The 21,915-nt window shown below is 37.3% G+C and overlaps 2 protein-coding genes and 3 long non-coding RNA genes across 9 annotated transcripts in view; 2 read left to right on the forward strand and 3 right to left on the reverse strand.

The window, feature by feature from the left end:
- The window catches only part of LOC149651421 (uncharacterized), a 172,791-nt gene extending 163,200 nt beyond the window's left edge, over positions 1 to 9,591 (forward strand). For both annotated transcript variants that reach the window (XM_089848360.1, XM_089848361.1), the window contains exon 3: positions 7,204 to 9,591. In XM_089848360.1, the coding sequence (XP_089704486.1) occupies positions 7,204 to 7,773 (570 nt within the window). In that variant the 3' untranslated portion in view covers positions 7,774 to 9,591. The remainder of the gene's footprint in view (positions 1 to 7,203) is intronic.
- LOC149651430 (uncharacterized) lies at positions 830 to 1,226 on the reverse strand. Its single transcript, XR_016371218.1, has 2 exons — positions 1,136 to 1,226; positions 830 to 1,053 (listed from the first exon to the last, which is right to left on the reverse strand). It is a non-coding gene; the product is annotated as an uncharacterized LOC149651430 (long non-coding RNA).
- On the reverse strand, positions 7,954 to 9,832 carry LOC149651431 (uncharacterized). The gene is made up of 2 exons (XR_016371212.1): positions 9,681 to 9,832; positions 7,954 to 8,382 (listed from the first exon to the last, which is right to left on the reverse strand). It is a non-coding gene; the product is annotated as an uncharacterized LOC149651431 (long non-coding RNA).
- Positions 9,833 to 11,192: 1,360 nt separating this feature from the next.
- Positions 11,193 to 21,915, reverse strand: part of LOC149651432 (uncharacterized) — a 260,536-nt gene continuing 249,813 nt past the window's right edge. Inside the window, exons 9-11 of one of the 2 annotated variants that reach the window (XR_016371214.1) lie at positions 12,833 to 12,941; positions 11,881 to 11,946; positions 11,193 to 11,214 (exon numbers count right to left, since the gene is read on the reverse strand). This is a non-coding gene — a long non-coding RNA (uncharacterized LOC149651432). Of the gene's footprint in view, positions 11,215 to 11,880; positions 11,947 to 12,832; positions 12,942 to 21,915 lie in introns of those variants that run through there. The other variant, XR_016371213.1, reaches the window with a different exon arrangement.
- LOC149651433 (sodium-dependent neutral amino acid transporter B(0)AT3) overlaps positions 12,826 to 21,915 on the forward strand; it is a 40,268-nt gene continuing 31,178 nt past the window's right edge. Inside the window, exons 1-2 of one of the 3 annotated variants that reach the window (XM_089848331.1) lie at positions 12,826 to 12,952; positions 14,400 to 14,852. The gene's annotated coding sequence lies outside the window, so the exon portion shown is untranslated. Of the gene's footprint in view, positions 12,953 to 13,610; positions 14,853 to 21,915 lie in introns of those variants that run through there. The other 2 variants (XM_089848333.1, XM_089848332.1) reach the window with 2 other exon arrangements.

Here is a 21,915-nt window from a genome sequence, read left to right on the forward strand (position 1 = left end):
CTGTAACCTTTTTTTTTTTTTTTTTTTTTTTTTTTTTGAGGTTTCAATGCGATAGGGTCTAAGGACCGCGGCAAGGATGTGATTATTCAGGTTTCAGTAGGAGTGTAAGCAGGGGAAGGAAATGAGGTTTACTTGGGAGGTGACGGGCGGGGTGTGGGGGTCAAGTCACCTCCGGCGGACACGGGGCAGTCGGCACCTATAGGGTAGGATCGCCGACATGTGTCGTATTCCCTCAAACTTTGCCGCCCAGTAGCTTGGCTTACAGGAGTGCGCCACACTCCCGGCCTTCGCTGTAACCTTTGAAGCTAGCGCACATCTCGGGGAAACTAACCTTACTATTATCATAAGTTTATAAGATATGTTCCATAAGTATGTCACTACCCATACTTCGTAATGTTAGAGGCTTAATGAGAGCTAGTTCAAGAACGACGCGAGAATTAACTACACTCGGTTTTGCAGTCCATACTCCTCTTTAGTCTGTACTAAGCCTTTGACAGCGCCTCACTAGGCGTCACTTTACGAGATTCTATGACGTTTCACCTACGTCACTTCATGACAAGCTCTCATTAAGGAGTGACACACTTATGGAACATATCTTATAAACTTATGGTATTATTGACCATTGTCATTACTGGAGGGAAGAATCGCATCTCTCGCGATTGAATCATTTTAGGTGGAATTTCTGAGAGCATTTTGACGTGTATTGCAACCCGATTATTCTTACAGGACACCCTCTTAAACCTATAGCATCTTTTTTCTTCATTACTTTTTTTATTTTACTAATTTTCTAATTAAGAACAGGAATGATTAGGCCAAAAACAAACAAAGATTTTGGAATATGTTACACTTTTAATTTCAGAACTTTTATTTGATCTAGATCAACGTAAAACTGGGTCCCATGTAAAATTATTTAAGTTTCATAGGAATTGGTCAAATTACTATGATTTCAGGTTTCAACCTATTAGACAAACATGTTTATAGGGTGTTTCTTTCAGCTGTAGGAATCCATAAACTCCGGTTCCCCCTTTTTAAAGTAGAGAAAAGTGTTTTGGGCTGTTTAGAAGACATCATTAAATTGTAATTAACTAAATTATTAATTATATTAGAAATTAGAGACAATAAAACTGAAACGCACGCTCCCTCCATATTTTGAAGTCTGCCTAACTTCAGCAGCGCCATCTAGCGGTCCATGTTTGCAGCTTATAATTCTATTCATTCTGGGTTCTTTTTGGGGTCGTTTTCCGATAGAACTGGCTGCTGCGATTTTCTGTCCGATCTTTGCTGGTAAATATTTTGATTTTATTTATATTTTAAGGGTTAATTATGATTAAATAACAAAGTTTTATCGCAACCGATCGGAAATTGAGCGTTGGAAGTGGAAAATTTATGGTCAACCGTGCCAAAATACGTTTGTTAATTACGACCAAGGCTTACGGGACCAAGTTGGTTGGCACCACTGGCTGGTGCTACTATTACCAAGGCTTACGGGACCACGTTGGCACCACTGATTCAAGGAAGCTGTTACCTCTTTCAGTAGTGGTATAAGAGATCTTTCCAGGTAAATATTTTATTTATATTTTAAGGGCTAATTTAGATTAAATACCAAAGTTTTATCGCAACCGAATGGAAATTAAGTGTTAAAAATGGAAAATTATCGTTAACTGTGCCAAATAGGTTTGTTAATTACGACCATTGTCTGTTTGAAGAAAACATAGCCTTAGTTGATTTTATATATTGGTTACCAAACATAATGGTAGTTATTTGGAACTCCATAGTTCTAAATAACTAATGCACTTTTGTTGCTTTGGTTATTGGCTGTGTATTGCCCTTAACTGAAGCGAGTAGAAAACCTTTAACGGCAGTTGTGTATTAACGCCGAAGTGAGCTTTTAAGTAACTGTAGTTCTCTAAATTGTTTTCAATTAACAAATCTATTGGTGTAAATATGGGTGTCTAGGGCCGGAAATAAGCGCAGGACACATTGTCCAATAACATTAAAAAATGTCCCATACTATTTTTAAAAACGAAGGGCGTCACTGACCTGTTTGACCAATAAATTTTCCCAAAGTTTTGATAGCTTAACCATGAACACGCGATACTATTTTTGCACACTCTAGTGCACAATGTCCTATAAATTTTCTAGTCAATGGAGTTAAGTCGTTTTTGTCCTTTGAGTATGTTATAGTCCTATTTGCCCCATCCAACCATAATTGAAACCCAGGGTTACGGCAAACAGGGGTCTAGTAATTAAGCAAAATGTTCACAAGGAATAGCATTACACCCAACTTTGAAGGTTCACAACTCTGGTTCTACTAGAGATATGGGGGTGTCCTTTGACTATAGTCCTATTTGCCACCCCATCCCACCATAATTACACCCAACTTTGAAGGCTCATAACTGGTTCTACTAGAGATACGCGGAGTTTTTGCACACACTAGTGGACAAGGTCCTATAAATTTCCTAGTCAAAGGAGTTAAGTCGTTTTTGTCCTTTGAGTATGTTATAGTCCTATTTGCCCCCCCCCCATCCAACAATATTAGAAACCCAGGGTTACGACAAACAGGGGCCGAGTAATTAAGCAATATGTTAACAAGAAGTTATATCAGTATCTCAGAGAGAAGGTATAAGATGCCTGAGTATACGCGCGCCATAGTCCCAGTCCCCCTTTCAAAATACAAGGGGGGACGTAAAGGAGGCCGGGCTGTTTCGCCTCTCCTCAGTCGGAAAATATGACTGTAATTTTCGTCACTCGCGTCGTCGCGCTGACGTGAGTTTTCAAGAACCAATGAGATGCTGGTTGTAATTTAGAGACGGGGATTGACTCCGGACCTACGTTTGGACTGAAGATAAAGCTGGAAATCTGGCGAATTTATACCTTCTCTCTGAGATACTAGATATAACTTCTTGATGTTAACAAACATAACCCCTCCATAGGAATAGCATTCCACCCAACTTTGGAGGTTCATAACTCTGGTTCTACTAGAGGTATGGGGGTGTACTTTGACTATGTGCCCCCCCCCCCCAATCCCACCATAGTTACACCCAACTTTGAAGGCTCACAACTGTGGTTCTACTAGAGGTATGGGGGTGTCCTTTGACTATGTTATAGTCCTATTTGCCCCCCCCCCCATCCCACCATAATTACACCAAACTTTGAAGGCTCACAACTGTGGTTCTACTAGAGGTATGGGGGTGTCCTTTGACTATGTTATAGTCCTATTTGCCCCCCCCATCCCACCATAATTGCACCAAACTTTGAAGGCTCACAACTGTGGTTCTACTAGAGGTATGGGTAGGGATGCAACGATTCGTAATTTTTTGGAATCGGCCGATTCGATGCATCGGTCTCTAAAAAATCGGCTTCGGCCGATTAATCGGCCGAAGCCTCAAGGTTATACGTTAGTATAGGAGTGTTACTTGTCAAAAATGTCCAAGGACAATAATCTATCTGGTTTGGTTTCCGAGATACTAGTTCATTTAGTTCAACACACATTTTGTCCATTCTTTTTGCTACAACTTGTTTTTGATTAGTTCTTTCTTTGCATTCCGGATAGGAAAAAATAATTTTAAACGTGAGATTTAAGTTTCATTTCCTAAAAAACCCCTTTCCTTTCTCATCCTTTAAAAACAAGAAGTAGCATTCAAGACTTCAAGTATTATTACTTTAAGTAAACAAGGGACTGCAGGAATACACGCTAGAGACAATGACACCAAACACATTAGAGGGATAGCTGACAATAATAAAATCCAGACTGTGAGAGAGCGACATTGTTTGGGGAACGGGTGGGAACAAAGAGAATATACCAAGAAGAACAAAAAGTCTATCCTTCCACAGGGCTTTTGAAAAGCCCGACCACGGTTTTGGAGTAACTAGATCCGGTTTTTGTTTAGTGGCTAAGCCGCGACGCCTTTTATTGGTTAAATTATGTCGGCTGCTTATTTTTGGTGGTGGCAAAGGGTTGATCTCTGGTTTGACCGTTGACGTACAAAAGGTAATTTTGAAGTAGACGACACGGTCACGTGAACAACCGGAACTTGTTTCTCAAAATCAGTCCCGGTCCCTATTTACAAAGTTACCACTCCTCTTGGTATATTCTCTTTGGTGGGAAGTAGCAGTGCGCACAAATCGAAAGGAGAGTCAAAGATAGAAGGGGAAGGCAAACCATAACGGCCGGCCACCATGGCTCTCCCGCGCGCCTACCTCGGTGCACAGCCTAGGAGTAAGACGTCACGTGATCCGTTGAGAAGGAAATTCAAAAAAGGTAAACCGAAAATACGGTTAGAGGCTCACACTAGACTAGAGAGATCAGCATTCAGCGTTGTTACCGTAGCTTTGTAATAACGTAAACAAACTTCTCTGATTTTTTTCTCTCGGTTGCGCCGATTGCGCATGTGCGCCACGCTCTCAGAGAGCAACTAGTACTGGTAACGTTTTTGAAAGGGGGGCTGACGGAGAATTTGGTTAAATTACGTTATTTGTTAAATGGCAAACTTGTTAGTTCCTTTATACTAGCTCAAAAGATTAGATCTAACCAAAAAGAGTCGGCCGAAAAAAATCGTCCGATTACCTTAGAAAAATCGGCCGATTCGATTATTCGGCCAAGTGGCCGATTCTGGCCGAAGCCGATTCTTGGCCGATGCATCGTTGCATCCCTAGGTATGGGGGTGTCCTTTGACTATGTTATAGTCCTATTTGCCCCCATCCCACCATAATTGCACCAAACTTTGAAGGCTCACAACTGTGGTTCTACTAGAGGTATGGGGGTGTCCTTTGACTATGTTATAGTCCTATTTGCCCCCCCAAATCCCACCATAATTACACCAAACTTTGAAGGCTCACAACTGTGGTTCTACTAGAGGTATGGGGGTGTCCTTTGACAATGTTATAGTCCTATTTGCCCCCCCCCATCCCACCATAATTGCACCAAACTTTGAAGGCTCACAACTGTGGTTCTACTAGAGATATGGGGGTGTCCTTTGACTATGTTATAGTCCTATTTGCCCCCATCCCACCATAATTGCACCAAACTTTGAAGGCTCACAACTGTGGTTCTACTAGAGATATGGGGGTGTCCTTTGACTATGTTATAGTCCTATTCCCCCCCCCCCATCCCACCATAATTGCACCAAACTTTGAAGGCTTATAACTGTGGTTCTACTAGAGATATGGGGGTGTCCTTTGACTATGTTATAGTCCTATTCCCCCCCCCCCCATCCCACCATAATTGCACCAAACTTTGAAGGCTTATAACTGTGGTTCTACTAGAGATATGGGGGTGTCCTTTGACTATGTTATAGTCCTATTTGCCCCCCCCCATCCCACCATAATTGCACCAAAATTTGAAGGCTTATAACTGTGGTTCTACTATTGATATGGGGGTGTCCTTTGACTATGTTATAGTCCTATTTGCCCCCCCCCCAATCCCACCATAATTACACCCAACTTTGGGGCTTATAACTGTGGTTCTACTAGAGATATGGGGGTCCTTTGACTATGTTATAGTCCTATTTGCCCCCCCCAATCCCACCATAATTACACCCAACTTTGGGGGCTTATAACTGTGGTTCTACTATTGATATGGGGGTGTCCTTTGACTATGTTATAGTCCTATTTGCCCCCCCAATCCCACCATAATTACACCCAACTTTGGGGGCTTATAACTGTGGTTCTACTAGAGATACGCGGATTTTTGCACACACTAGTGGACAAGGTCCTATAAATTTTCTAGTCAAAGGAGGGGACACATGTTCTATATGAAAGTTTTCTTATTTCCGGCCCTGTGGGTGTCAAGCCCATTTGTTTCCACCGTAATATTTGTGTAGTTACAAGTTAGTCGTATCGAAATGGTTTCTTGGAAAGAATTTAGAAGTTTATTTTGGCACACAGTATTCATGATTCACATTTATGTCGTACTTATTCAAAATATTTGAAATTAATCTTATTAAATTCTTCTAATTAATTGCGCGTTGCATTTATTCCTGGTTTTACTGTTCAATCTTTTACTCGGTTTAAAAGTAATTCAAAGTGATTGTTTATTTGATAAATATTTCAAGATTGACCCTAAACCGTATTAATAATTATCTTTCTCGTTATTTTAAATGATTTATTTTAAAGTGGAATTAATGTTACTCAAAATGCTTGTGCCAATTAAGCTGATAATAATTTTAATTTTGTATTAGATTGTTTGAATTGAACAGATTGTATTTTTTAGCTACCATCTGTTTCTAAAGGAGAAATTTATGTTGGATTCTAGAATGAATTATTTATCATTTGACAAATTGCACACTATATTAATCAGGTCAATGAACCCATTACAATTGCATTCTCAATTCAGGTCTACACTTTGATTTTATCCGTTGAAACTGAATCTCACTAGGAAAACAATTTATAGACATTTTAGGCTCTCAGTCAAGTAATTAAATCTTATTAATAGTAATTTTATCAATATTAACGGGACAATTCCATTCTCAATTCAGGTCTACACTTTGATTTTATCCGTTTAAAGGGAATCTCATTAGCAAAAAGACTATTTCGACAGCCTGTCAAACATTGTAGGCAATTATTAGGGTATTTAGTTTATTATTTATTATTCTATTTATTCTTAGAAGGAAAGCGCTTGTGTCCTTTTCTATGTAGGGATTTTTCTTTTCGCCAGGACATAAATAAAATGCTGAAATATGGAATAGGTGAGCACTGGTCCTAGCCCTCCCTTTTAAGAATAATGAACGTAATCAGGATTTTAAGGGTGAGATTCCCTTTGCGGTATTAAGGCATCTAGTTTATGATTTTAATTATAAATATTTTTAGGGGAAAAGCGTTTGGCAACTCTTTGAGGGAGTTTTGTAGGATCTAAATAAATTTCTGATTTATGTTTAAGGTAGAAGGTTGCTTATACGCTTTGTCCTTTAAAAGTAAACACGATTTTAAGCGGGTTTCCTATAAACAAAGCCTTTATTATTATCATTATTATTATTAAATCAAGGCTTAGGTTTTTAAGGTATTATTTTACTTCCCCATTCTAAGGTATTTAGTTGAATGTTACGCGTGTGCAATTTGTCAAATCATAATAATTTGTCTTCTGCCCGAACATTTTACGTTACATCATGCAAGAATATTCAAGTGGATTTTCATATTAAGGTAATTAATTTGAAGTTATGCATGTGCTATTTTCTCTAAATAATAATAAGAATTTCTCTTGCGCAGGAACATTCACTCGAGTGGAGGACATCTAACATCGAGTGGAGGACATCTAACATCGAGTGGAGGACTTCTAACATCGAGTGGAGGACTTCTAACATCGAGTGGAGGACTTCTAACATCGAGTGGAGGACTTCTAACATCGAGTGGAGGACTTCTAACATCGAGTGGAGGACTTCTAACATCGAGTGGAGGACTTCTAACATCGAGTGGAGGACTTCTAACATCGAGTGGAGGACTTCTAACATCGAGTGGAGGACTTCTAACATCGAGTGGAGGACTTCTAACATCGAGTGGAGGATTTCTATCATCGAGTGGACTCTCATTGGAAATCCCATTCTAAGGACGAAGTTTCCTGGTTTTGGGGGCTCCACAGCGGGCCTTAGTTTAAATTTAATAATTCCCGAGTTGAACAGGGACCTGTTAAATTTAAATTGGGCTCGCAAGGCTTACTTTGGGGGTGGTAGCTTAAGTTTAAAATTTAAGTTTCGATATTGGGGAAGGAACAAAAATAGTCGAAAAACACTTAGGGTAGTTTTTTTGACCTTTTTTATGCTTTTTTTGTATTTTTATTAATTTTTTTATAAATTTTACATTTTTTTAAAAAAAAATTTTTTTTATATAAAATTTTTTATGTTTTTGCCTTTTTTATTTAGTAAAAAGCTTAAAAAGGGGCCTAAAAATATCCCCCTAAGTCCAGAGGCAAAAAAATCGAAACCAAGTCTAGTATTTTAAAAATTCAAGAAAAGAAAGAACGAGGTTTAAGGCAAAATTTATTCAATAAAAAACAAAAAAACCAAAGTGTTTACAAAAATTCCGAACAAAAAAAAGATTAAAGAGGTTTGTAAGTTAAAGTTTGAACGCGAAAAAAAATAATAAGTAGTTACAGATAAAATTTCCACGAAAAAATTAAGTTGAGTGGTTACATGAAAAATTTTCAAGTAAAAAAGATGTATTTTGTGTCTTCTAGCTTCGATGATTTCCTCCAAATCTTTAAGTCATGGCTGAGAGAAAGAGCAAGTCCAGAAGACATGTAACGTGAATCCAACGAAGCGTGTCATCAGGAATGATACATAGCAAGTCCAGAACAGCTTCGTCTTGCGTCAATCGGAACAAAGGATGTCATCTGGAAGGATACGTCTCGGAATGACCAGCGACAGAAAAATCCAAGAATATCTGCAGCATCTATAAATTAAAACATATTAATAACACATATTAAACTATTGCCTACTAACAAAGTAATCTCGTAGATTTCAATAATTTAAGAAGAGGGTGTCCTTGATTAAAAAACTGGCTACCAAATTTATAAACCGAGACGAACTACACTAACTAATTGCCACCCTAAATTAAAGAAAGACTTGACTACCGTGATTTCCACCCTGAATTAAATACTCTCGCTAGCTAATTATTTCCCAAAATTGTATAGAAAATAGTTTTAAGTGAACCAGCCCTTAATTTTAAGTTAAATTATATAACTTAATAATGAAAATAATTTAAAACATCCCTAAACTAATTTCAGAAAAATCTTCTATTTATTTATTTTAAATTACGCAGTTTAATAATGAAATTAATTTAAAATATCCCCTAAATTAATTTTAGGAAAACGACATTTATTTAAACTAAATTGCTTGCCCCTTTCAATGGCATAATAATTTAAAATATCTTCTTAGCTAATTTTATTAAAAGCCGATATTTATTTAAAACTATTCCCTCATTTAGAACCCAGAAATAAAATCTCTAGTCGAAATTGGACAAGGGTTAACTTAGGCTTAGGGCAAACGTCCACGTGTCTTAAAACTATCTCTGCGGGCGGGACTTGATTTTCGAAAATCCGTCGCTTTATCTCTAAATTAATTAATAATAGCCCATAAACTAATTTTAGGAAAACCTTCCATTTATTTTAAAACTATTCCCACAGACAATATCCGTAAAATAACTAGAGTTTAAAAAGACAGTTTAATTTAGGCTTAGGGTCCTCGTGTTTTAAAATTCTCTCGGCGGGACCCGATTTCCGAAAATCTGTCGCGTTATCTCTAAATTAATTACGTGCCCCCCTTTAATAGATTATAATAATAGCCCCTAAAAACTAATTTTAGGAAAACCTTCCATTTATTTATTTTAAAACTATTCCCACAGACAGTATCCGTAAATAACTAGAATTTAAATGGGACAAGGCTTAATTAGGCTTACGGCAACAGTCCTCGTGTTCGGCGGGACTTGATTCCCGAAAATCTGTCGCGATATCTCTAAATTAATAACGTACCCCGTTTAATATCTTTAAATAATAGCACCTAAACCATTTATTAAGGGATTCTCTTTTGTCCAAGATCTCGTTGTAAAATTTTATTTATAGTACTTGATTTTTAATAAATAAATAAAAATCACTAACATTTAACACTAGCTAATTAATTTAAATACTTGAAATAAAATAAATAATTTAAGGGGAGCTAGATGAGTTTGGATTATTGTAAAGTTAGGCTTACGGACTGTTAAAGCACCACGAGGCGAAGCAATGGCCGCCGTTGAAGAACTTCCAATTCAGCTTGCGTCCTCGGCAAAAACTATCAGTGAAATGGCGGAGCTATCAAGAATCTTCCTCAAAAGCTGGGATCACGATCAGCTGAGTGAGAAAGGTTTTCCCAAGCGACCCTCCTCGACGGTTTCCAGGCAACGAATGAGCCGTCTGACCTCGATGTTTTCCAGGCACCGAATGAGCCGTCTGACCTCGGCGGCTTCCAGGAACGAATGAGCCGTCTGAACTTTGCCTGTAACCAAATACATTTCCAACGTTGGGGGGCGCTAAAAGCACCTATACGCGGACTCGGGTGCGCCATACCCCGGGCACGAAATCCAAATAGCTGAACAATGCTAGGCCTATATGAATGAACGCTAGGCCTAAATGAATGAACGCTAGGCCTAACTGAATGGACAATCATTACCTATTACCATTAACATCTGTCGTGACGTCACAAGTCAATTACCTCGGTGACGTCATAGGTCACGTGATCTGACGTCATGTCACGTGATATGACGTCATAGTCACGTGGTTTTACGTCATAGGTCACGTGATCTGACGTCATATTCACGTGATCTGACGTCATAGGTCGCGTGATTTGACGTCATAGTCACGTGGTTTTACGTCATAGGTCGCGTGATCTGACGTCATAGTCACGTGATCTGACGTCATAGTCACGTGGTTTTACGTCATAGGTCACGTGATCTGACGTCATAGTCACGTGATCTGACGTCATAGTCACGTGATTTGACGTCATAGGTCACGTGGTCTGACGTCATATCAAGTGATCTAACGTCATTAGTCACGTGATTTGACGTCATAGGTCACGTGATCTGACGTCATAGGTCACGTGATCTGACGTCACAGGTCTATATATATATATATAGGTATGATTAGTCCGTTCACTACCACACACATAAACAAGCCCACTGTTAAATAAAAATCATTCATTATAACTTTGATACTGTATTCAAAATATTCATTGGATAAAGCCAGTTATTCTGACTGTTCATTAAGAGTGTGTCATTGGTCTCACGTCATCATACTCGACTCACGGATCTACCATGTTGGGAAAGCATTTTAATCATACTCAGAGGTGTGAAGCAAGTTTCTATACCTTAGTCACTAAATGTAATTAGTAAGCTTACAAGTAAAAATAAATTTATCAGGCAGACTTATAAATATTAATGCAATATTTTATTTCGAAATACATTCCATTTGATACAATCGGATTTAATAAAAATTTGTAATTAAAATACTTTTCAAAAATGTGTAATCATTCATTATAACTTTGGTTAAAGTCATTTACTCTGTTTATTATTTGACGCCGTAACTATAATTAATAAGCTTATAAATAGAAATAATTTTATCAAATAATATAATGCAAGTTTTTATTTTGAAATACATTTCATTGATACATTAGATTTTATTAAAAAGATTAATAATGAAAATAATAAGAATATTTTTATAAACTTGTAACTTCCGAGTGTTGAGTCCAAGTACTGAAAATAATAAGAAAATTTCTATTATTAACAATCGGCTTAGAATTTCCACCGCTTTTCCACGCTAATATCCTACGGTGGAAAACGAGGTTGTTAGTTTGGAAAACCAGGGTATTTGGTGGCAAAACGTAGCATTATGCTTTTGCGTCCAGATAGAAAGTGCGTAAAGTCACTGAGTGTTGAAAAATTGCGTAAATATTATTAACCGTGTATAGATTAAGCATATTGCAACGGTTACAATATAAAAGAAATATATATATAAGTGCAAGTGAACAATAGTAAAAAAAACCCCACCCAACCTTGAATACAAAAATAACAGAAGTAAAAACCTTGAGCTTTCAATTTCTAAAGCGACCAACCCTTAATTGTAACAAAAATGGACCTTCGTATTTGTAATCTGTAAACCTGGAGAGCTTCTATCTCGAGCTAGTGAAAGGGGAACGTTCCCAAAACACTATTTCTCCACAAATCGAGAAGAGTTTTAAAAGAAAGTACTAGCTTGTGGCCCCGGATATTCACTTATAACGTAAGTAAATTTATTGAAATAAGGATTAAGGGTTCTAATTTTTTTGTTAGAGCACGCTTTTTTTTGGTATAGTCGGACCCCTCGTATATTGTACTTGGTATGCCTCAAAACATAAACATTTATAGCTTAGAAAAAAATACCAATATGGCGGCAAGGAATAGAGTAACGCCGGAATTGCCAGGAACGTTTGAATCAATACCGAACATCTGCAATTATAACAAGCTAGCGGCGTCGCTTGCGTGTAATAAGAACTTCCATCAAAATGATATAAAGAATGGGTAGATTTTACTGATGACTAATATTTTTGTAGCACCCTAGGAGCGAAGGCACTCGGCGTTGCCCGTCAGTAAAATAAAAAAAAGGGTTTTTAAATTTCTGGCCGCCATTTAAAAAGATGGCAACAAATCGAACCCAAAAGACCATTCAGCCCGTCTATAGGTTAAAGGAAACCAGTTTACTAAATATTTGCGAAATCGGTTGAAACGCGCGGACTTTGTTGCATAGAGAAGATTTTTTACATTTCGGGGCGCCATTTATTAAGATGGCGGCGGATTGGAAAAATCTTTCTTAGTACGCGCCTACTACTTACGAGTAACGTTCCTGCAAATTTTCAGCCTTCTAGGGCAAGCAGTTTGGACTGGGCGTTGATTATCAGTCAGTTTGTCAGTCAGAACTTTGATTTATATATAGATAAATAAATTAGTTCTTCCATGATAGAACTAAACAGAAATATTCATTAATTTGCTTGAACCGGCAAATAATAATGCTTGAACACGAAAGATTTGATTAAACAAAATTTCTAATAAACAACAGTTAAACAAGATGGGCCAAGGGCTGGGCTCATAATAGTAGCCACATCGTACCGTACTTAACAGGCGTACATAAAATTTACGTGAATAGCCCCGCATAGGCGGGTATTCTGGAACGACGGGGACAACAACAACAGGGCAGGTCAAACTAAGAGCCTCATCGTAGATGTACGTCATACGATGTGGCTAAAAATACTTTAACGTACTTTTTCTTACTTGAGAAGTATTACTACTGAAAGCTTATCTAGAGTTGAGAATATTTAAATCGAGTCCATGGTCTTACCTTTTATGATGGCGGCAGGAGGATGGGGGGGGGGATGAAGAGAAACGTCCAAACCGCGGTCCCCATCTCTTTAGATGGTTATTGAAGAAGAAGAAGATGTATCGTTCGTCTATTTAAAGGGTGAGTGAAAAAGGGATTTTTGATTCTCAAAGGGTGGCCACTATGATTTGTCTATAACAATGCAATGCGAATGTACAACGCACATGTCAATGAACTCACTTAGAGTGAAAAGGGATAAATTGTGTTAAGGTGATAATTTTCATTAATTGGTGATTTCAAAGGGGAAAGGCTTATGATCCATCTCTAATAGTATAATGCGGATGCACAGTGAAAATATTAATGAACAAACAGTAATATCTGTATGTCTTTTATGAACACAGAAATTTATCATATTGCCTTACCTAAAATGAGAAATTTCATTCTCTCTTTAAAATTTCTCACACATAACTAAACTTTGTCTTTCAAAAGGTTCTGGGCATAAGTCCATGTTAGAGATTTATAAGAAGCGATAAGTGTGCATCGGCATAAGTCTATGTTGTAAACTATTTAAATTTCAGGACATTTGGACCACTTAATATTGTGGATTAAATGCTGAATTTACAATTTCGACATTAGAAATTAATTTTTATTAAAAATCTATTCATTCTAAAAGCTTGAATCCTTTTTAGTGTAATAGAATAGATTGTAACATACCTCTCATTAAAATTTCCGAACATTTGGACCAGTAGATCCAATTTTCCGGACATTTGGACCAGTAGATCCAATTTTCCGGACATTTGGACCAGTAGATCCGAAGATATATTCAGTCTTAGCACTGAAGTCATCATTTTGACTTTGGAAAATAATTTTTATAAGAAAAACTATCCACTCTAGAAGCTTGGACCCTTTTAGTATAATAAAACACGCCAAAACACACGTCTCATTAAAATTTCAGGTCATTCGGATGTATAGGACAAAGGATCTAGCCAAAAAAGCTACCTCCTCCCATAGAACTTAATGTTCAATTTGGGTTCCTTTGAATAATCTTCAAAAGTTGCGCTTATACATGTAAATCGAATTCTTTGAACGGCTTCTATAGCGCGAGCGGCTTGCGTCGTGTTGCGCGTGATCGAGTGGGCTATGCCTGAACTCAAACTAAGGCCAGCAGATGTCATCACGTGACGGGGTCGTTTTACAAATCGCAATGGGAAAATGAACTGTAAGATTATCATTAAATGTAATTCCAAATTCAATTTTATCATTTGAACAAATAAAATTAATTTAGAAGAAGATATTATTTATTAAAGAAATATTTCTCTTTCACTACTAAATGTCTAAATGATAAAACTAACTAATAATGAAAAAATTAAAGGGGAGAACGCCTAATGTTGGCTTCTCCCTGAACATTAGTGTACTAGAAATGGATTGAAAAACGTCTACAGGGGCAATGCATTTTCACTACGCAATTATAACATTGGTCTAATTAAAGTAGAACTCCGCTAAAACTAAAAGAAAACTGAGACAAAAATCAATATTTCGTAAAGGAAAAGCGTGAACTTCATTCCAGAATTCTTATTTTCTCAACTAGATGGCGAATTAGGGCTATGAAATTGGATGCGACCGCGGAATTCTGTGGTGCTCGCAACAACCCATAGAAACACAGTTAAAACACACTGCGGGATATAGTGGCTGCGAACGGACCTCGCTATAAAGTTTGTTCAACAAAGTAACCCTTTCGAAGACGTCGTTGTAATTGTGACATTAATTAATATGTTTTCTTAGGAAAAATTTAAATATCTCAGTTACTAACACGATTTTGAACCATTATTAAACCTTTTCTTCAAAGAAATGTTGACTTTTCTCGAGACACAAAATACTTCGCGCTCTAATAAAAAGTTTTGTCAACTTGTAAAATACAAGTTTCAAATTTAAATCGGCTCTTTCAAGTTTTAGTTTCAAAACGGTGCAAAGTTCACGAGTTAAAATTTCATCAATTTATCGTGGTAAAATTGGATTTTTAACACATTATTATCCATAAATAGTAAGTATTACAAATACTTGACTTTAGAAGTAAGTCTATATCGTAGCTAAAATTAAGTTGAAAATTTTCGGAAACTACAAATTACATTCTAAAACTAAAATTCAGATTAACTTAATGGGGTTTAATTATTTGGAAGAAAACCCTAGAAACTCTACTTAATCTAAGGCTGAATTTTTTTTTATAAATCAAAAGTTAAACTTTGAAATACAATTCAATACTACTTGAAATAGATTTCACGATGAACTCGGATTGTCTGGTCATATGTTCAATTTCATTTTTGGTACGAGTTCGATCGAATAAAATCAGTAATGTTCTTTGAAACGGGGAGAGAGGGGGTGGGGTTACGGGAAAAAGAGTGACCGTTACGGTTTTTAGATTGGACTACGCCCACGGTCCCGAGGTCGTACTTGAGAGACCCGAAGAGAGGCTATCGCGTGCAACCATGGATGTATGAGTGTACCTTGCGGCTTGCGTTACTGGATAAACTTTTCGTTCCTTCCACCGTGAATTTGTCGTCGATTGGAGAGGAATTGGTTACTTAGAATAGGTTATTAAAGGGAAACAAACGGAAGTGCTTTCTGAGGCACAGTCATAAGTGATGCCGCCATAGTTATTTTAGATACAGAAAATTTAATCTATTTTGTACTAGGAATAAGGGTTAAAGGTCATGGTGTAAAAATAATATTCGATGCTTTTTACGCTCAGTAGATTATCCAGTAACTCTAGGAACTTATTCATCCATGGTGAAAAGATCATAAAAGGCACAGGACATACCCTATCGCGTGACCAAACCATTTTTTCTCCCAGCTACGGACGGTCAAAACCGTTAAATTGCCTGCCATTTAAGGCGCTGGCTAGATTATATATTATAGAGTGTCATAGGAAGTATATAATAATCTTTAGAGAAGTCCTCTGCACGCCTAGGAATGGATTGAACGACACGTTTAAAGCGAAAAAACTTACGATGACATAATAAAAATTATCTACTTCTGGTTATGGTCAAAAATGACATACGACTGACCCTTTTCCTCTGACGTAACAATAATCCACTACATAAAATATGTAAAAAAAAAAAATGTAATCCCTAAAAATGGCTTCATTCCGGAACAAAATATTACCCCTTGGTCCTCAACACTAATCCAGAGTTTATTTATGGTTTGAGATTTTACAACGAGATTATAACGATTTTCCGCTCAAGGCTCCGAAAAGAGTCATGCGCCTTGAAACGAAAATAAGAATCCATGATTTATTTATTTTAAACAAACGGATAATATTTTAGTACCAGCAAAATCCACTTGCGCTTCGCTACTGACATTTCTAACAAAGGGACTATGCATATGCAGGGATAGATTTAATTTTAGAAGTAGGAATGGAGACCGGTTAGTATTTCGACTCATAGCCCAGTATAGAGCCCCTCCCTCCAACACGTAACGAAAAGTTTAAATTATCTTATTGGCTCACTTAAAGTACGTTTTGATGACGTTGCTGACGGGGACGGCGAAAAATACGTTATTCCTTTTTACCTCTGTCGTTATGACCCGCCTCTTCTTTCATACCCCTCCGTCCCGTGGAAGGGGGTCCGGGGCTTTGACGCGTGCCCAGATTACTCTGTTCTCCATTCCTACTTCTAAAATTAGATCTATCCCTGGTACTAAGAAAGTCAATACAAAATTACTCGACTTTGAATAGATAATAGGTACTTTTAATTTTTCTGGACGCCATTTTCCAAGATGGCTGCGCATTAACAAAAGAGCTTACTCTATTATTTAAAATCAATTTTCTGGTTGACAATATGGCGGTGCTGCACGAGCGAACCGGGAAAAGTGGGTGTTAAAAACCCGAGATCATAGGACTACAGCCCAAATGTATCTTAGAAGAAAGTTCTCAGTTCTTAAATAGGTTCTTGAAGTATAGTAGATAGGTTTCATATTATACCATATACTAATTTTCCCCCGGAGATATTTTTCAAAGACCTTTGATAGAATATTTTCCCGCCCAAATGTATCTTAGAAGAAAGTTCTCAGTTCTTAAATAGGTTCTTGAAGTAGATAGGTTTCAAATTATACCTGATACTAATTTTCCCCCGGAGATATTTTTCAATGAGCGTTGATAGAATATTTTCCCACCTAATTTGCAAGTAAATTGCCACTATATATTCAGTAGAAAGATTAGGGGTACGTGTTACTTCCCTGGCGCGATGAACGATTCAAATTTTGAATGAAAAATCGCGGGAGTATAAGTTAGGCTTAGCTGGGAATGAAAAAAGTAGCGGGGAGTCTTATGATTATGACATATCGTGGGAGAATGGGAAAAGAGAAGAAATCAAAATCTAGGGATTGTTTGAAGGGAGAAAATGTCAATATTATCAAAACGGAAAGTGATATGAATAATAAAACAACGCGGGAAGAATGAACCAATGATACGTCTCAATTTTCTCCAAGCTGAAGGGAGAGTACTCAGTAAATACTCATTTATATTTAAGCAGAAATTATAAGATTGATAAAATTGTTATAGAAAGTCTTATTTATTTGAGAATTAGGCTTAGGAATTGGGAGGTAAAATGCTTAGAAGTCGAAACTAAACGCTACTAGCTCCTTAAGAATATACTTATATGTACAGTAGCAAGAATAAGACTAAACAAATGCAATAACCCTTATTAGGCTTAACAATACATAAAGTGCAGGATTGAATTTAAATTTAGGTTTAGGATTTCAATATTAAATTATTCAAATGTTACGTAATCTTGGAAAAGCAGACAACCCAAGTACGTTTAGCTTCCACAGGACCTTTCCTCCAAAAGTTAACCCAAGACAGATTCTCTCCCACTTACACGGTCCACCTGTTGCGATTTATCTGTTTGTCCTAATCAATAAATACACCTTTTATCTCTCGAATCCGAAAGAGAGAGAGAGAGAGAGAGAGAGAGAGAGAGCGAAAGAGCAAAAGAGAAAGAAAATCTTAATTGAAATCGTTATCTCCCAATGGAATCAAATTATACATATATATAAATGATTTTTTTTTCTTTTTTTTTTTCAATTTAAAAGTCTCAACTTTAGGAGAGTTGAAACTTCAAAGCAGGAAAGAAAAAAAATATATAGAACCAACACCGGGAATATTTCTCTCCCAGTGAAGGGTAAAACTCCGGAGATGTGGGCGGGGCTCCAATAAATCGGGCTATGGTGACGTCAATATATGATGCATGTCCTACTACCAGACAGCGAAGTAAATTTTAGTAAAGTCTAGTACTAATGAAGCCAGCCGAATTATATATTCTTAAATTGTGCCCAGTTAAACCCGAAAAAGGGAGTAGTCCTAAATATCATAGCTTCACAAAAGAGAATTCCCAGTGTCTCTTCAATGTTATTTTCCCAGACTAAAGAAAACATTCACGGGCCCCAAAATGCCCTGTAGGTTAAAAAATTGTGCGAGATACATTGGGCTAAGTGCCAGCCCAAAGTCTGCCTACACCAAAGCAAAAAAATAGACCAGTAGACAAATATATATGGCAGGGACACGCTACGGAAGTTTCAAGGGGGTTGTTTTAAACGCAAGTATAGTATGGGTAGGCTTGAAATTAAATATATAACGTCTGTTTGCGATATTACTTGTCTCGGATATGAAGAGAAAGTTTGAGAAAAGGTTCCTACCGATGCCTGATGGGTCAGGCTGCTCAGGAATTCTCCCTTTTGAGAGAGTGGGAGAGGGGATTATGGCCTTACCGGTAGCAGCTTGCCATATAATGTGTCAGCCTTAAGGCCTAACCGATCGATGAAGAGAGACCCTGAGAGCTTCCGCCTACGAGCTTCCTATGAAAAGTCAGGAAAAATCTCCGTGATTTCAAAAACTTTAAAAAAGTATTCCCCAGTTCCCATTTCGTAGTACGATCAACAGAGAGAAAGGATATAGCGATTTTTAAATTGCAAATAAAATACACGTACTACTCCTAGTTCGCGCTCAAAATTCAACGTTTTTCTATTGGATACTTTACTAGGCGGGTTCTATGGTATATTTGTTGCTAGGAAAATATTGAGAGATCGAACGAGGTTTTGAATGATTTTTTTTCTTCTGTTATCTATTTATTCTTTTTTTTTTGGAAATTTATGACGTTATTCTAAGCATCCCTTTGGTGAAGATAATGTATTTTATCGATTTTTTAGATCAAGTTAATGAGTCGTTAAAAATTGAATAGCATTTTTAATCAGAGTGATCCAAAATCGTTCATTCAAAAGACCGATTTCTAATTTGCAAAGTAAACTGATAGGTAAGATTTTAAGTTGGAAATTACCGAGGCTTAAATAAATAAATAAATTAATTAATCAATTTTGAAGATCTGAATTATAGGCTTAGCGGTAATTTGACGTGCCAGATTCTAAAGCGCTTATCTAAATAATTATTATTTAATCAAATTTAATTGAAAACATTTACGAACTTAAAAGAAAAGGGATGGAATATTAAATAAAATTTAAACTTGAAATAAATCGAATGCTAAATAACTGACAGTAGTTTATTTAATAATAATTAACTAAACTAAAAACTATTTCAAATTCTTCCCAATATACAGGGTGTTTCTGAAAAGTCCATCACAAATTAAGGGGCGTGTTTATGGGACCAAACTGAGCGGAAAGTACCAAAGAACATGGGGTCTACAACATTTAGTTTCGGAGATATGGCCCCCCAAACATTTGCCCCAAAAACGAGAAAATATCCCAAAATGTGGAGTAAGGGTTATTGCCATTACCCAACTTGTTTCGAAGTCATAGACAATTTCAATAGCCTTGAATTTGAGAAACACTACTGTAACTTTAGATAGCAGAAGGGTATAAATGGGTAGAAGTACGCGTACGGCGGTAATGTAAAGCTAATGCCAAGTGTCATAGTGTTTTAAGATTTCTCAGCACCCAGTAAAATGGTGGATCTCAACCTAGAGGGCAAGAAGTCCCAGAGGCCGTAGAAGACGAAGCCCTTACTATTTTCGAGGACGAACCAGAAGCAAGTACCCGCCAGGTGAGTAAGCGATTAGGCGTTGGTCACGTGCTCGTGTGGAAAATCCTCAAAAGTCACCAGTTTCATTCTTACCATTTTCAAAAGGTTCAAGGTTTGAATTCCGCGGACTACCCACGACGCATTGATAAACGCCATTGATTTCCCGCGTAGTCTGTTAGTCACAGACGAAGCTAATTTTTCGCAAGATGGTATTATTAACCTGCATAATAAGCATCAATGGTCCCAAAGAAACCCTCACGCAACGCTCGTTAAATCTCACCAAGTACAATTTAGTTTAAACGTGTGGTGCGGTATTGTAGGTGACAATTTAATTGGATCTTATTTTCTACAGCCCAGGTTAAACGGTGAGGCGTACCTACAATTCTTACAAGACGTTTTACCGGAATTACTTGACGACGTGCCCTTAGGTTTGGTGCGCAGAATGTAGTTCATGCATGACGGTGCACCACCACATTTCAGTCTCGCTGTCCGAGCTCACCTTAACGCGACGTTCTCTTTTCGGTGGATAGGTCGAGGTGGACCCGTGAAATGGCCTGCTCGATCACCCGACCTTAACCCGTGCGATTTCTACCTTTGGGGCCACTTGAAGGACATAGTTTATCAGAGTGAAGTACCTGATGTGGAAGAGCTTCGTCGACGAATCGTTAATGCCTGTCAAACTATTCGCGATACTCCAGGCATTTTGCAACGTGTTAGGGAATCGTTTGTAAGGCGTGTTCAAGTTTGCCTTAACGCGGGTGGTGAACACTTTGAACAATTCTTGTAGTAGTTATTTGTTACAGATTAAGAATGAAGAACTAATAAAAAATACATTTACATTGGGATCGTATCATGGCGTTTTCTCTGTGACACATCAAACACTAACGTAATGAACAAACTCAACCTTCAATCGCAACCATTTTACTGGGTGCTGAGAAATGTTAAAACACTATGACACTTGGTATTAGTTTAACATTACCGCCGTACGCGTACTTCTACCCATTTATACCCTTCTGCTATCTAAAGTTACATTAGTGTTTCTCAAATTCAAGGCTATTGAAATTCTCTATGACTTCGAAACAAGTTGGGTAATGGCAATAACCCTTACTCCACATTTTGGGATATTTTTTCGTTTTTGGGGCAAATGTTTGGGGGGCCATATCTCCGAAACTAAATGTTGTAGACCCCATGTTCTTTGATACGTTTCACTCAGTTTGGTCCAATAATCACGCTCCTTAATTTGTGATGGACCTTTCAAAAACACCCTGTAGACTAAACTGCATGATAGAGTTTCATTAAATCCTCCGTAAATTATATTCAAAGCTTTAAACAAGGCATACTCACCTTACAAGTCGCATTCATCTCAAACTCAAAAAGTTAAAACACTCCGTTACATCCGGTATTTCTTGATACGATACGGAGAGCAGGTCAAGCGGAATTTCTTTTACATAACTTTATTCTTAAGCAGTGATACTGAGCCGTGAAGTCTCATTGTCGAACGTTATATACCACCCTTATCTTATCAGGCTTTTCTTAAATTTCATATTAAACTAAACCTATTATTGACCTTTAGTATATCATCTTCCTTTCCAACACCGTTTTCGTTATGATAAGTATCGTCATCAAACGTAGATTAAGTGAGCCAATAAGGTAATTTAAACTTTTCGTGACGTGTTGGAGGGAGGGGTTCTATACTGGGCTACGAGTCGGACTGAAACCATTCTCCATTCCTACTTCTAAAATTAAAACTATCCCTGGTCTTGCCTCGCTACTGTTTTGTCTAACTTGGCCTATTATTGACCTATAGTACAGTAGCGTCGCTAGGGTTTGAAATTTGGGGGGGCTAAATCTGGGCAAACTAGTTATTATAAGAACTTAATAAAAAAAATTGCATAATGGGTTCATTGGAAAATGTGTAGACCTTTAAAACTATCCGTAAATTTGTGTCAACGTGAAATTATTCGTATTTTAAAGATATACAACCTTTTATTGATAAAGAGTACGGAACCGAACTCGTTTTAAGTTTATTTTTAATTTTGGTTAGCTGTTAGTCCACACTATTGGGACTCCCTTCGAAAGA

The sequence above is a fragment of the Phalangium opilio genome, unplaced genomic scaffold (assembly GCF_054372755.1).
Source record: "Phalangium opilio isolate 3A_F unplaced genomic scaffold, DU_Popi_V2 ptg000082l_1, whole genome shotgun sequence".
NCBI lineage: Eukaryota > Metazoa > Arthropoda > Arachnida > Opiliones > Phalangiidae > Phalangium > Phalangium opilio.